We start from the raw sequence: 16,733 nt of genomic DNA on the forward strand, positions 1-16,733 counted from the left end.
CTTTATCTCATGGTTCTCGGCCTAATTCCTCGACACACGTGTTCATTATTCATGTTCCTGTTATGCGACAGATAACCTTGAGTTTTTCGTTAGTCATTTTTTCTAGAGTTCTCCACTGGAATATCCTCCCACAAGATCTGAACTGTATCTCTCTCATTTGCTCCCAGAGCACCAAGACCACCAGTCTTTTCTATGCAAATTTACAGCTCTTTTCGTTTCCTTCAAGATACTTTCAAGCCTCCATTTCATTTTTTTGTTTCCTAATTCCACCGCATTTGATGACTATACTAATTTTCCAGAGTCCCAAGTACACATGTTAACCAAAGGTTTCCAAAGGACTCTGTCTTACAAGTGTAATATCTGTGACAACTGGGAGGTATTCGTTCTCCCCTCGTGGGTATGGGAGCTTCAGTTACACCACAATGGGTGATATTTGTTGTGTAGTCTAGAGCTCCCATAATTTTAAGTAGTTGTTGCCATCTGGGTTGCTGGACTAACGTAGAGCAAATATTAGTCTTTCTAGTTGCCTTTGTTTACTCCCTCACTTGGCGTGGACAGTGGAGCAGATTGTGGTATTTAAAACAAGCTGTTCAACTTCTCCATGCAAAACGTCCTGCATTTTACCTGCTGGTCGCTGTTGAAATAGTAATATTTCCTCCCTCCAGTCCTGCAGTCGGCCAGTCATTGCATAACTTTTCTCCATATATTCTTAATCATTCTGTAAGTGTTTTGTTTTTTTTATTCAGGGTGGGAAGGTGTGAAGGAAGGACTAGTGTGGGTGAGGCAGTCTGAGTTTTAGTCAGTCACAGTAAGTCTTTGTGTCTTAAACCAGATGATTCATTTATGGAGAGTTTCTATAATTACGATTTGGTCTTATATCATCCAGATTGGTCCAAAATGTTTATATCTGTAACCCTTACACAACTCAAATAATTCAGTTTTACCCTTCGTTTGGCACAGATAATTAACCCCACGTCAACCATCAAAATACTTATAGAACATTCAGTTAATGATTCAAACAATTTCGTACCTTCTTTCCATTTTATCGTATAGAAGATCCTGGGAAAAAAGGAAACAGGAATCTGATTTATATGATAATTTTTGTTCCTATCAGGTTTCCACTGATAGAGGTAATTTTCTTTTTCTTTTTTTAGATGGAGTGTTAGGAAGCTAAGTGATTATGGTTGTGTCTCCTGAAACTTTTAAGAGTGGCCACTAACCATAGTTGATTAGATATGATATTTGTATCTAATTAATTCTTAAGCACTTTCTTAAATAAAATTTATCTGTTTGAACAAGTAAATAGAAACGAATTTAGCAGAATTTGTCAAAAGCATAAGAAAACCATTTAAACTGTACAAAGCTATTAAGTAATTAATAGAATAAGGGTTGTCTATCTATCTATCTGTCTCCTATCCTGAATGCAGTATGTTGAAAAACATTTTCATAATCATAGAAATTTTCGTGGAAGGCATGTAACTTGTAAGACGTTTGAAGAAACCACCATTAGTGGTTACAGATCAGCGTGAGTCCATGCTTCCACATTCCTAACGAGATTAGAGGGGCAGGTTGGCATGAGAGGACTGAGCAGAACTAACGGGTTTACAGAGGGTTGGGACTCATGAACATACCTTTAACAGGTAAAACTTACCAGTCACTGAACAGCATAAGCTTCTTGTTAACTTTAGGAGTCCATCCAGAATAATTATTACAGACAAAAAAGGTAATTAATTATAGATCAGAATGATGCCTTAATTATTTTGTAAATTCAATTTTTGTAACACAGACTGTAAGTTTTAACATGTGCTGTATTTCCTTTTGTTTTTAAACCTGATTTTTGTTTGTGGAAAGAATGGAATGGCTACCCCAGGATGTGCTTCTTAAATATTCTAAAAGTACATTTTTAAACTACATTTAATTGTTAGGGTTCATTTTTTAGAATACATTTAATTTCATAGTGCTGTCTTGATTTTGCTCATATGCCCATCATTCAAAATCTAAAGGGAACGAAACATTTGGATATATGTCCGGTTTCTTTGTGTTGTATTTGGAAGTATGTTTGGAAATATTTGAGGTTTCCAGGTGAAACCTTTTAATTTTTACATGTGTTATTTATGTCCTGTGAATGCAAGAGAAAGTAAGGAGCTCCAGAGTTTGGCTGCCCCTGCTTCTAAATACATAAGCAACCTTATTTACTCTAAAATTACATGTGTTTGTGATAATAATTTTTCTCATATTTCATTTCTATTTTAGGCTAAAAATCTCATAGAGAGATTTTTTAATCAGCAAGTGGAAGTCCTAGGCAGACGTGCGGAGCCACTGCCTGAAATATACTACATTGAAGGGACTCTCCAAATGGTGTGGATTAACCGCTGCTTTCCGGGGTACGGGATCAATGCCCTGAAGCACCCGAAGTGCCCCGAGTGCTGTGGTGCGTAATGAGCCATGATTGCGAGTCTCTTTCTGCGAGTGTACGTCATTATGCGTAAATGGACGCCTAGCACTTAGTTTTATAGTCATTTAAATATTTGTTTACGTAGTTTATTTGAAATAGTGTGTTTGAAAAGACCATGTGACTCTAAAGGTATAGAACAGGGGTGTCCAAACTGCGGCCCGCAATCCATTGTTAATTGGCCCGCAGCAAATTCCAAAAGTACATGTAGTTTACTTAAATAAACCAGGTGAGGCAATACGTACTTCACCTCGAGTGAGTGGCCGGCTGTTTGTGTATTTTACCACATATGGCCCTTGGTAAAAAACGTTGACAAAAGTTTGGGCACCCCTGATATAGAAGAAAAAAGCTGGCTGCATTTCAGTCTTGGCTTTACTGTTGTAGTAAAGGGCGTTTAGGAGCATTGAGCAGTGGTCTGGGAGGAAACACAAATAATAGTTACGAAAAGCCAGGTCTTAGAGAATCACTTATTAATGAGTTTACGTTTGGATACTCTAAATTAGGGGTCTCTTTTTACTAAGCACACGACCTGTTTTATTACCAGTTGTTTTTTGCTGCCTGCACTGAAGGGCCTGAGCCGCTAGCTGGCTTTGGTCCGCCTTCATCCTCGTTACAGAAGAGGGTGCTGCAGGCTGTCAGGATAAGTCCATGGAGTCAGTCACTGACTTTCTGTTTCCAAGAGTTGAGGGAGCTAATTAATCTTCAGTTTTAAGACTTTCTAACATAAGTTAAAATGAGTACCGTTTTCATTCACTCTTCTCTGATTGTTCTTCTCTACTATTTTAAATTAGATTAAAAGTCTTTTTGTATAATAGAGCACTGAATATTCTTTTTACTTTGCTTTATTTGGTTAGATTTTGCATTAATTGTTTTCTGACTTTGTTTTTGTTTAAGGATGTGAAAATTGACAAAGAGTACTTACATACAATATAAATTTCACAAAGTACTTACAAATGCCAACTTCGTAACTATTTTGATAATCGGCTTATGTGTATCACTCTAGAGCACAGATAAGGAGGAAGCATGAAAATACGAAACACTGAAACCAGAACCTAGTCGTTTAGGTGTCTCCTACATGCATTTATATTTTTACTCAATAGAGACTTAAGATAAACTAAAACATTTAAATATTTGCATCTCATTAATTCCAAGAATTTTGAAATAGTTAAACATACCTATTTCAAGTGAAATAATAGGTTTGAGTCTCTGAGAAGTACAAGTAATGTTACCATTAAAAATTTTTTTGCGTTTGTCAATGTTCAGATAATAACAGTCATCAGGTTTTCTCATTTTACCATTCCAGTTATTATTGGCTGTACTATTTCATCGAGTTTATTAAGCACTTATTTTATTCCTGACAGACCTCATGAGAAGCATGTAATAAAACTTACATATACATTTCAAAACTATTTTCTGCCTTTGAAATACTGTTTTGTTCTCCCCGATATATGGTCTCCGCCTACAGAGATTAGAGACATACGAGCTGTAGCCATGAAATCAGGGAACTGCAGGAAGGGAAAGAAAAGGAGACTAGAAAGCAAACTGGTGAGAGCTGGGACCAGCCACAGACTAACGACAGGGAGCAGGCTTTCGGGGACAGGGTTCACGAGGACAAGCCAAGCCAAGCGACGGCAGGAGTGAGCCTCAGATTCCGGGGGGAGTTTGCTGGACTGGGGCTAAGAGGATTCACGCCAGAAAAGGCGGTGAAAGAGTTCCCATGTCGTGCGGCAGTAAGAGTTACATGTTTGAGTAGAGGAGAGAAAGAAAATTCATTTTTGAATTTTAAGGGCTCATTATCGTTGCTCAGCAGACTTCCTCGCTGGCGATTTGCTGAATTTCCTTTTGTGTCATCTTTTGGTAAATAAATATTTTAATTTAGAATTACCTACCCGCTGTCATCATCTCTGTTAGACTAGTTAAGCAAGGCTGAGCTCCCTTTTTTGAACATTACTAATTAAATATAACGTGTCCCTCAGGTCCCCATCAGATACAGTAAGTTTTGTCTGTATTACATGAGGATATCACTCTAAAATTTTTAAAGAACACATGCTACTGAAAAAGACATTTAAATCATTCTCTGAATTGGAAGACAATATAAAATACAGAAGAAAACCTAGTTACAAGACAAAGTTAACATACTAAAGGAACTTAAAATCCATTCGAGTGTGAAATGGAACACTACACGGAAGCACAAAAACGCAGGAGGTACTTGATAAAATGACTTACTTCCAGGATGAGGGCACACCAAGTGTTCAACAGAAGAGACTGAGACAGCCCTGTGTACTATGTGGGGGCAGTTGATTCAGTTTCTCAGAAGAAGTTGGCTAAGTAAATAGATGTTTTCCTTTTCTTTGCATAGCTTATTTTACTCATTCAGTTCTTGCTTGTATATGACAGGTAAAGATCCTTTGCTTATAAACTGATAGAGACAACATTTCTGCCTGTATTATTTTTCTTGTTTCTAAATTGCTTAGCATTTTAAATTACTTTTCACTATAAAATACTTCCTAACTTCATGCTTTTTCAATCGTTTTGATACTGAAAAAAGTTCTAATTAAATTTTGAATTATAGATATAACTTTATAAATTATATCATGAATATACTACACCCAAAGACCAAATACTATATTGTTTCTGATAGAATTTTTTAAAAAAATTCTGAAATGTGTTTTACTATGTAATTTCTATAGTTTCTAGTATTTCTATAAAACTGTATTTTCTTGTTTTCATCTTTCTCCATTTTATTCCTATTTAATCATCTCAAAAAAACACTCCATATGTCAAATAACACTTTTGGACATACTCTCTTACTCCACGTTCTTTTTCTTCCTCTTTAAATTATGGCAGTGGTTTTCAAACTATGATGTGTATCAAAATTACCTAAAGACTTGCTCAAAAACATGTCCAAGGCATGGGAAGCAGATGTCTGCACTTATAATCAGAGTCCTAGATGATTCTGAGCACATAAAAGTTTGAGACTCCTGAGTGCTAGTATTGCTGTGGCAGCACCTAGGGAGGGTGCCATTCCTTCTACCCAGGCAGCAGACTACTTCTCATTGACTATTTTGGATTGAATGTGTAGCTCAGAATAGTTTATGCAGCGTTGTTACTTTCTGTTGCTTTCTGTATAAATGCGATTTGCCATGCGCATGCAGAGCTTTTCAGAGGCCTAAGGAGTTTCAAGCAGGGGTTGTTTCATGGTGATTTAGTGCCTCTGTCCGTAATCAGAAATAATTAGGCTACAGGTTAGAGCATTTAAACATCTTGAGATGATTTCTAAATAAAGTGTACACTTGTATTCTAAATGAATTCTGCAACTAAAGGGACTTGTTTAGTAGATACAGTTGTTTCTAAGAAGGTCTTTTAGATTCTGAAGATTTTTCCTGCTCAGAAAAGCAACCCTGAACCCTGGTTTTCACTTTACATCAAAGGACCGAGAAAAACAATTTTAAATATGATGTTCACAAAACAGACTTTAAGGCAAGAAATCTTACTAGATACTCAGAGAGGCATTACATAGTGATGAAAGGATAAATCTACCAAGGCTGTCTGATAATATGATAATATAATGTTTCTAAATTTGTGAGTAATTAATAACATTGGCTTAAAATGGATAAGAAAAATTGCCAGAGAGGTAATACTGATATGCAAAGCCTTATAGAAAAAAATGAAACTGGATCCAGCCAGAAAAATCACCTCCAGATATATTATAGACATAAATACATAAAAACTGTAATTATTTTAGAACATAACATAGGAAAATATTATGTCTTTAGCATCAGAAAAAAGATTTCTTTAAAAAGATACAAAAATCACTAACTTTAATAAAAATATTGATAATTTTGTCTACATTAAAATTAATTATTTCTATTTATCAAAAGACACTGCAAAGAGAAAAAAAATAATCCACAGAATGGGAAAACTATTTGTAATGGCTATAACCAACAAAAGATTAGTACCCAGACATATAAACAACCTGTAGAAACACTTTTGAAAAAGACAAAACAATTTTTAAAAAATGGGAAAAGATTTGAAGAAGTACTCCACAAAAGAGTAATTCCAAATGGTCAATGGATACATGAAAATACGTTCAAACTTCTTGTAATCAAGGAAATGTAACTTAAAGACAGAATGAGATCTATACTACATGACGGTCAGATTGGCACAAAGTAAGCTGTCTTAACATCCTGCTTAACATCCTGGAGCTCCAGAAGCAGTCACCCTGCTTGAGTGAGTACACATTATGCCACTTTGGAAATTATAGTACATTCGAGTTTGGCACTACAGTCGGATGTGACGATGCGTGTTACTCTGTGATCTAGCGTCTGACTCTTAGGGAAATCTCACTGCAGCATATTTTCTAATAGTCCCAAGCTAGAGATAACCCAAATGTCCATTAACAGTAAAATGTATGTATACTGATATATTCATACAATGGAATGCTATACAGTAACAACAATGAATGAGCGGGAATTATAACTATGTGGATACATTTTATTGACGTAATTTGTGGAGAAGAATCTAAACATAATTGAATCTGGGTACTGTAGGCATAGCTATACTGTGTTTTACAGAGATTTATTCATGAATGCTAAAACTATAGTGCAATCCAAGGACATTATCATCATCAAACGAAAAAGAATAGTGTTGACTTCTGGAGACGGGGGTCGGGCTGGGAGGGGGAGTGTGACTGGAGTGGGACACAGGAGGCCTTCCGAGGGGATGGCAGTTTTCTGTGTTTTGGCCTAAATTGTTTCTAGACAGGTTTTCTCTGCAGACATTCATTATGTTGTGCAATTCTGTCTTATTTTCCTCTCTGTGTTGTATTTCATAATAAAAAGGTAAAAAAAGTAATGTTTTTCTTAAAGCTTGAACACCATTGTTACAAGGCTGAAGGCACTCTACAGAAAATCATTCATAGTGTTTTCTTTGTCTAATTCCAACTTACCGATTGTAGTGTCGCCTGATCATTTTCTTCACAAATTTCTAATTTTAACAGAGCTCTGAATAATGGTTCATTGGGAATAATCACATTATTATGACTTATTTTCTGTTAACCATTAAGTTGTACACAATTCCATATTTCTCTACTGTCTTCATATTTGTTTTATTTATTTAAAATGGCTAACTAATAATGGGAAGTATGTTTAAACATTTTGATTATGTTGGACTTTAGGTTATTTCCTATTTTTACTGTTATGTTAAATGTAACTAAGAATCGTACTTGACCAGCTTGTGTTTCCTTGGATAAATTTACAGAAATGTGAATACTAATTTGAAAAAATGAACATTTTGGTTTTTGACATTTTTGGTGTGTTATTTTTTGCAGTTCAAAATATCCACCTTCTCTTAACCTCTCCCACAATGTATGTATCACTACAGATACTTTAGAAGTGCTTTTCATAGGTGCTGAGCATCCTTTTTCCAAAGAAAGCAAAGCGACCTCATAGCTGTATGAAGTAAGGATTGTGTCTCCTCTGGCTGCATTCTGCCTGGACTAGTCCGTGTCTTTGTCTGCCGCAGGGGCCTTGGTGACTGGGCCGCACTCACAGCGTTTTCTCAGCCTTCCGTTCCCGTCTTCCTCACCGCCCACTACAGTTAAATGTTCTTTCTCACAAGCGTGTTTCCTCATCTCCATTCCCACGGTGATCGTTTTGTTTGCAGTCCGTCTTCTGTGTCTGAAACAGTCGCATTCGCTTCCTCCCTGGAAAGCCTCCAGCGCGTCTCGTCTTCCGTCCGTACCCCACGCTGCTTCCAATTGTACTTGTAAAGTGCACATCTAAGCACCTCATTTCTTTAAAACCCTCAATAGTAAAACCCTGGCATAAGTTACTATGGCATAAGTTACTCTAACTTTTATGAGACGATGTCTCCTTATCTTTCCTGAAGGCTAAGGAGAAATCGTGTCATAAACTTTATAATGAAAGTTTTAATACCTTTATAATAAATGCTGATGTCATTAGTTTATGTCATACTCAACCAGAAATGTGTTAGCGTTGAGAAGTGTGTCGAGTGCTGTGTCAGGCCCTGGGTCCGCACCTGCTGAGTGACGGGGACAAGTTGCCTCTCTGGTGTCCACATCTCATGTGGTCACATGGGGAAGTGAGGAAAGTCAGTGCCCATGGTGCCAGGCACAGTGAATAACATTAAACCAGGTGGCACTCTGGTGGGTCAGTCAGGGTTCAGACAGGAAAAGGGAGGCTTCCGCACTAGTGTTTTGAATAGAATTCCATGTAAGTGCCAGTGGCAGGGTGAAGGGCCCCTAAGGGATGCTGGGGCAGGTGGGACGACGACGTCTTGAAGCAGTTACCGTCCCTAGGCTTGAAGGGTGAAGGTGAGGGGAGAATGCCAGTGTGGCCGGAGGGAGCAGGAGCTGGCCAAATGGGGCTGCCTGGCAGGAGCTGGAGACACACAGTGAGGCAGCCACCCCTGAAACTGGCAGCGGCAGGAGGGGAGGAAAGGCTGTGCCCTGCAGCCCTCTAACACCCCCCCGCCCCTGCCCCATTGGCAGATCCAGAGAAGAACCTGGGCAGTGGAGTCTGTGGAAGTTATTCCAAGAGACACAGAGCAGGGCAGAGAAGGGTGTGAAATGGAGCGGGTCGTGGGCTCAGCTGGAGCCTCACTGTCCTGGAGAGTAAGTAGGGTGAGGTTGGGGACTGTTCATTGGCTTGTCCCAGAAGGCTTCCCTCCGGTGTGACTCCTGAGTGGAGCTAACCCTGCGTCGTGAGAAGGGGCAGATTGTGCAGAGATTCGTGAACTGAGTTCTCCTGGCAGAGAACTAAGCCTGGCATGCTTCAGAGCTGAGTACTAGCCATGGCAATGAAGGAAGTGGATAGATTTAGGGTATTTAAGAGGATGTTTAAGAGGCATAATCCAGATAAATCTTTTGTGGACTGTAAACCAGGAGAAGAAAACGGAGGAATGAAGTATGATTCTCATGTTTAAGCATGAGGAAAAAGAAGGTGAGGACTGAGATTGCAGTTGGATTTTTCTTTTTACATCATGTAACATTGTAGTCTGATTTTATGTCTTATAGAATCCCCAGCTTCTCAGTGCCACTCACTGAAAAGCTCATCCCTTCCCTTTTCCCCTGTTTGGGCATTTACATCGGCGGCTATGATTCCGAGCGCCCCCCCTAGACTCACCTGGTCACTTCCCGTTTCCGATGAGCCTGACAGAATTAATGATTTGGAGAGAATGTGGCTTCATGTTCATAAACATGGTATAGCTCTGTTTCTTTTTCCATCTTTATTGTGTTACAATTGACAAAATTATTTTTAAGATGTACAATTTGATCATATATATATATTTGATCATATATATATATACACATACACACACACACACACACACACATATATATGTATATACAGAGGGTGTCAAAAATGTATACACATTTTAAGAAAGGAAAACTATTAAAATTGTAATAAATATATACCAATAACAAAAGATGAACACAAGTCACGTTTTACTTCTGCAATTATAAGAGGTGCTCAAAGTGGTTGCCATCAGCGTCCAGACACTTCTGATTACGGTGAACTACTGCTTGGGCAACGTTGACCAAAGTGTCCACTTATGGGCACTTTTGTTGCCAGGGGTACATTTGTTGGCACCCCTGGCATATTGAAATAATATCCACAATCATGTTAATTCACATATCCATCACCTTTTTTGTGGTGAGGTCATTTAAGATATCTTTCAGTAAATTTCAAGTATGTAATACAATATTGTTAATTATAGTCACAAAGCTGAACTTCGATCTCCAGAAATTATTCATCATATTTAAGTGAAACTTTGCAATATCTCTTCGTTTCTCCTTCCCTCGCACTTCTGGCGACCACCCTTCTCTTCTTCGCCTCTATGGATATTACTGTCTTATAGAGTCTGCGTGTCAATGAGGTCCTGCAGCATTTGTCGTCCTGTGCCTGGCTTATTTTAGGAAAATGTCCTCCAGATTCATCCACGTTTTGATAAACGGCAGGATTTCCTTCTTTTTTTGAGACTGGATAATATTCCATTGTGTATATGAACTACATTTTCTTTATCCTTTTGTCTATTAATGGGCATTTTGGTTGTTACCACATCATGGCTAAATAGTCCTGATAAGGGTTCTTATCAAAAATATGTAAGGAGCTCATACAACTCAATAGCAAAAAAAAATTAAATAATCAGATTAAAAAACAGGCAAAGAAAAAAATACATAAATAAAAATAAAAATAGGCAAAGGACCTGAATAGACATTCTCAAAGGAAGACATACAAATGGCCAACAGGTACATGAAAAGGTGCTTAATCAACATCACTACTCACCAGGAAAATGAAAATCAAAACCACAGTGAGACATCACCTCACACCTGTTACCAGGTTATTATCAAAAAGACAGCAAGACAAAGGAGAAGTGCTGGCGAGGCTGTGGAGAAAAGGGGACCTTCATACATCGTTGGTGGGATTGCAGGTTGGTGCAGCCGTGATGAACAGAGGAGAGGATCGCTTTTCTTTAGGGCCCTTTAATTTCATCAATATGTTTTCATTTCCAGTGAGACAGTCTTACACATTTTCACTCTTCTAAATTGGATTTGAATTTTATTTATCTAATGATTGACTGCTAAGAGATAAATATAAACTCACTTTGTATGTGGGCTTTATCTTCTGTGACCTACTAAACTTGTTATAGGAGATAATTTGTAGGCTCCTCATTTGTTTATGTAACAGTCATATGGTTAGCAAATACATTATTACTTATTAGTTCAGTCTTTCTGCTCTGTTTCTTTCCTGTTGCAGAAGCCTTGAGTTAATATTTACTATAAATTAGGAAAATAGATATGCTTATCTTGTTCCTGATCTTAGGAAGAAAACATGCAGTGTTTCATCTTGCAGTGTAATGCTAGCTGTAGGATTTTTGGATTTCTTTTTATCAGATTAAGAAATTCATATGTATTCTTAGTTCATGAGCTATTTTATCATGGATGAGAGTTGGATTTTGTCAACTTAAAGACAACAAAATATTTTAGGGTCTATACTGGGAGAGAGTGCTACAGTCTTATCTGTAGCATCTATCACTCCGAGGTATTATACTAGTATCTCTCTGTAGGATTACACATACTTTATTGTGAAGGTTTGTTAATTCTCAGAATAGTTATTAGAAGACCATATTTATAAACTTGAATTTAGATGATTTTATGCCAGTACCAATTCTTTCTGTGACACTCAATAAAATTATTTGTGTAGACTGCATGCAGATTTCTTCTCTCCATGTGTCATGATTTAACAGTTTCAGTACCTTATGCCCAGCATTTCCATATTTGCGTATCAAGAAATACTAATACGTGTTTTCAAAGAGCGTGCACCATGGTCACACACATTTAGGACCATTTTATTCCATCAGAATTTTACCACATGCACTCTCGTTATGACTGCAGCAGGTAAATCTGATTAACTCTGTTTAACCAGTACTTTTTCCACCTCAAACATGATTCTCCAAATAAATGTCTATTAAAACCTGAGGAACTCTGTGGAACCTAGAATGGAAAATACTTTCTCTGAGTAACGCTTAAAATATTTTCCAATTTGAAAAGATGTATTTAAAAGGAATGATATGAACTTAAATCATATAATATGACCCAGAGCCAAACAGTGACATGGATCATGGAATCATGGCTCCAGAATAAGACTGTTCTTTGTTCCATGATAACCATGCCTTTGGGGCGGTGTTAGCGGCGCTGGCAACCCCTGGCTGACTACATCGCAGTAGCAAAAGGAGGAACAGGGTAATCAGAGACCCGGCCCAGCTGGAGGGCCCCTCCCCGCAAGGCGAGGAGTGGGGTAAGCATTTATCAGGTGCCCGGTGACACCCCGGGTTGTTTTCTTCCGAGTCGTCCCAGGCCTCACTGAATGGTGTGGACCTGCTCGTTACTGTGCCTGTTGTACAAATGAGGAAACTGGAACTAAGAGAAGTGACGACCCAGGATCCCAGAGTTCATCAATGACAGAGAGTGTCCTTGACCTTGGTTTCTTTCTATCCTCCTTTACTTTCTGTTATGCAGCGGTAACTGTGGTAACTTACTCGTGATACACCTTATCCTTATGTTAGGGATGGTCAATTTGAGTTCAGTTAGGCTAAGTAACTTTTCCAAAATTACACATTTATCAACTCATGGTAGAAATAAACTGCAACTCCTCTGCATATTTGGCTGTCTTTAGACATCTAAGTCACGGTTCTCACGGGAGGATCATACCTCATGTGGTTCCATCTGTGGTCTTGACCTATGTGGATTCTGCTGTAACTTATTGGATGGCCCGTTCAACCTTTTACACTCAACATTATGTGACCAGTACAGCTATTTTAGGTCATAGTCTTGTTCTAATCCAGGATCAGAGCGAAAAATTAAAACTTTTCATCTTATATGAGGTATTTAGAGTGGTCAGATTTCATGGAAACAAGTAGTGGGATGGTGGCTGCCAGAGGCTGGGGACGGGAATGGGGAGACGTTCCATGGGTGTGGAGTGGCGAGTCTCCCAGGTGGGAAACCCTGGATGCTAGTTGTGCAACAGTGTGAACATCTGTGAGACTACTGCACCGCACACGTAAAAGTGGTGACCATGGTAAATTGTATGTTACATGTATTTTACCACAATTAGAAACAAAAGTTTTAAGGAAAACAGAACCTTTGAAAATGTAGCCTCCATGTGAAGTAAGCCGCGCGGCCTTTGAGGAAACCGCTGCTGATTTACGGCCTCTCTCTCCGCAGTGCTCTGCAGCCCTGGTTCCTACAACCCCCGCGATGGGACACACTGCCTTCGGTGCAACAGCAGCCTGGCCTACGGGGCAAAGGCCTGTGGGTAGGCCGTCGCTGGCTCCTCGGTGGTTTATTAAACACGGAAGTATGTGTGGAAACAGTAATGTATAATAAATCACTATTATGCCAAAATTAAATGGATCAGATTTTACAAAAAATGGTGTCATCATTTTAATTGAAAACTGCATGTCCAAATGCTTTATGGAAGCAACCTCCAGTATTCCTAATTCATTAATGCCAGACCTGTAATGGACTCCAAAGTATTTCTTGTATCATTGCTTTTCAAAAATAGTTGCAAATACCCTATCCAGTTAGCCCGAAAGGTTTTTCAGGATTTTCCAAAAAAGATCTCCGGGCTGTCTTCACTGTACGCTGACCCATCTTCCATGTTCATTTTCATTTCCGCTTGGTCATTTCTTTGATTTCATTTTATGGGATTTTATTTCTTTTACTTTGACCTTTCGTAGTTCAAAGTCACTTTTTGGAAAGGCTGTGAGTCTTCTGATTACAGTTTGAGCCACTTTCGTGTAAAGCCCAGTCCCAACAACACCATGGGTTTTTAATACAGTTTAATGTGGGTATTTTAAATGTCTCATTTTGAAGTCCTTTAAATTGTCTTTTTGACCTTTTAGAATGGAGTAATCATTGCATGTGCCTAAATGAGCATTTGAACTTTCACAATGTGGAGAGAAACAGAAATTAAGCAATTTCTTTCCCCGAGAACACCTCTGGGGAAGCGGATCAGTCATCACCACTTTGATTTCATTTCCTTCACTATTAGAGTATTTGGTGACAGATGGCACTGCCACCCCCACTCACGAATGTGAAAAATTGAATAGGAAAAATTATCCATGATTTAAACATGTAAATACCAGGAAAATACATGAGTAACTTACAAAACTAGCAGGTTCTCAGTTTTCTAATTATTATTTTATTTATGTTTGTATCCACTTTACACTCTTGGACATTTCCACTTTTCCCTTCAGATTCCCTTTCTTAAGACATAAACATGTTGGACCTGAGCACGATTGTGTAAGGTAGTGACAGGAAACAAGGTCACTTGTACCCAGGCTCTGTTAGGCTGCTTTTAATTGACCAGGTAATAACACTGCCTCACCTGACGCCATTCCGTGGACACATAGTACCCTGGAATCCTCCCACAAATACAAAAGGGAAGAGAAATGACATTTCTTTGTTAGGCCTGATGATGTTTCTTAAAACACCCTTTGGACTCTCAGGGTCATGATGTAATTGTTTTCGTACGGTTTGAGAGATTTATCAGGAGCCCTCTTTCCTCTCGTATGTAACGTGTTTGCCGTCATTCTGTTTGGGTGACTAATCATTCCCCTAGCACATGTTTTCTGTAACCAGGAAAAGACCTACTCAGTGTCCATCTCTAAAAGCAGTGCAGCCTCCTAAAGTTTCCCAAATGTCCTGATTGTGTAATAAGGTGGATTGAAATGCATAGCCTTCTCTTTGTTCTCCCTACGTTCGATGGCATGTTGCCTGTTATTTAGAACTGCTAAGGAATGTAGGTTTTGACACTTTTTTCTGAGGCTATGAACACTGTCAGGTCCGTATCCAGCCTGGGGAAGCAGAGGCCGAGTGACAGTGGTGCTGTGGGTGCTGGAGACCAGAACCCAGTCGAGAAGAGACAGGAGATGTGAGATAAGAGGAGACAAAAAGCAGGAGCATGACCAGAGTAAGGTCTGTGGCCATACAGATTTTGGATACCCTTAAATTCTAATCCGATGGTGGGCTGACACGTCTCCAATGTTAGAGGTAAGGCATTGATTGGAGCGAGTAGGACTCTCACAATGGAGGCGAGTGTATGTGAAGCTGAGCACGTTAAATCCAACATCCCACTGGCTTCGGTTGTCAAGAGAAGCAGCCTTCCCTCCTTCCCCCGAGGAGCAAGCCTGCCCTTGCCCGAAGAATCTATAATGGTCTTCCTGAAATAGCTACCTGGCCTTCTCCACCTTCATCATTTTTCATTGCTTCTGAACTTAGACCTCAACTTGAATCCTGGCAGTTTCCAGGGTGTTTGGGTACCAGGTGTTACCCACCATACATACCAAAAATTTGCAGTAGCTAGCCAGTTTCCACCGAAAGCTCCCTGGGGCACCCATGCTGTCACACGCACCTGTGGGGACCCACCAATGAGTTCTGTTCTGTATGATGCTCTTCCCTTGAGTGGGTAGAACCTGTGACTTGATTTGAAACCACAGAAGGAAGCTGTCAAAGGTGGGAGCCACCCTCATGGTTACCCTACGTTCTGTAAGACCCCATCTTAGCAGACGAGAGCGAATCCCCCTGCTGGCACTGAAGAGCTGCCACTAGTGAGGGGGCCTGTGAGAGCACCAGGGGGCAGGGCAGGGACTTGCAGGGGGCGCTGAGACCTGACAGCAGTCCCCAGCTGTCAGAGTGGGGAAAGCAGGGCCCCAGTTCTACAACTGCACGAAGTTGAATTCCGCCAACAACCAATGAGCTTAGAAGAAGACCACATGCTCCAGAAAGGACCCAGCTCAGCCAACAGCTCTCCTGAAGCTCTGTCCCCCGCAGATGGCCCAGTGAAGATACGCCCAGACTCTTCACGCACAGGGACTGAGATGGCTGGTGGGGCTGTTTTAGGCCGTAAATGTGTGCACAAGATAGAAAGTGTATCTGGTGCATGTGGGAGCAGGTCCTGAGAGTGTTCAGTCAGAGCGGAAGGAATGTGACGGTGGATGGACCGATTGGATGAGACGGATGTGATTACTGGGTTCTGGACTCCAGGTATTGAGCAGCTGCAGGTAGCACTCCCTGTCGACTCACCTGCTCGGCTGCACTCTGACCCGGCAGTGGGTTACACTGAGGTTGACAAGTCTGGCATTACTTGATAATATGCACAGTGGTGTGAGACGTGTGTGTCAAAAGGGTGGGTATAAGCCCCACACAAACTCAGGAACCTGACACCTGGTGAAAGTTCTAGGGGTCCTGTGATCTGGGACATGTTGATATCCTTCCGTGATTATGGACAAAATTTTGTCATCTGGCTTCTTTCACCAAAAAAGGAGTTTAATGCTGAAGAGGGGGTTCTCTTGATTTGGGTCCATGTTGGCTTCAGCAGGGTGGTTACTCCTGCTCGTTTACTAGTAACCTAACGGGCTGTCGAGGGGGCCCTGCCACTATTCCGGCCACTGTGCTAGCCGCCCCCAATTTGGGCAGTGTGGCCCAGCCAGTACAAGTGCGCTGGCAGTGTCACAGCAAAGCAAAGTGCTGTGTGGACTCGGAAGGTCCCTGGAGGCGACGTGAGTCGGTGTGAATCTTTGGGATGTCGGGAAAAGCCATGCCGTCCTCTTCAGATAACTGTTCTCCTTATGAGAAACCGCTTCGGGCTACGTGTTGGGTTCTAGTACTGGCTTCCACGACACCATGTGATGTGAGCTGCCACTGGGAAGTGGGTGTGTTCTAACGCACTGAGCCACGAGGTGGGCTGTGCACAGC

At 40.2% G+C, this 16,733-nt stretch overlaps 1 protein-coding gene across 6 annotated transcripts in view; it reads left to right on the forward strand.

The window, feature by feature from the left end:
- The window catches only part of ZPBP (zona pellucida binding protein), a 36,124-nt gene extending 22,719 nt beyond the window's left edge, over positions 1 to 13,405 (forward strand). For 4 of the 6 annotated variants that reach the window (XM_074341063.1, XM_074341065.1, XM_074341066.1 and 1 more), the window contains 2 exons: positions 2,254 to 2,431; positions 3,918 to 10,031. In XM_074341063.1, coding sequence (XP_074197164.1) covers positions 2,254 to 2,431; positions 3,918 to 4,093 — 354 coding nt within the window. In that variant the 3' untranslated portion in view covers positions 4,094 to 10,031. Of the gene's footprint in view, positions 1 to 2,253; positions 2,432 to 3,917; positions 10,032 to 13,199 lie in introns of those variants that run through there. The other 2 variants (XM_019731597.2, XM_074341064.1) reach the window with 1 other exon arrangement.
- Positions 13,406 to 16,733: the final 3,328 nt, after the last annotated feature.

This window comes from Rhinolophus sinicus, linkage group LG09, assembly GCF_036562045.2.
Source record: "Rhinolophus sinicus isolate RSC01 linkage group LG09, ASM3656204v1, whole genome shotgun sequence".
NCBI classification, from domain to species: domain Eukaryota; kingdom Metazoa; phylum Chordata; class Mammalia; order Chiroptera; family Rhinolophidae; genus Rhinolophus; species Rhinolophus sinicus.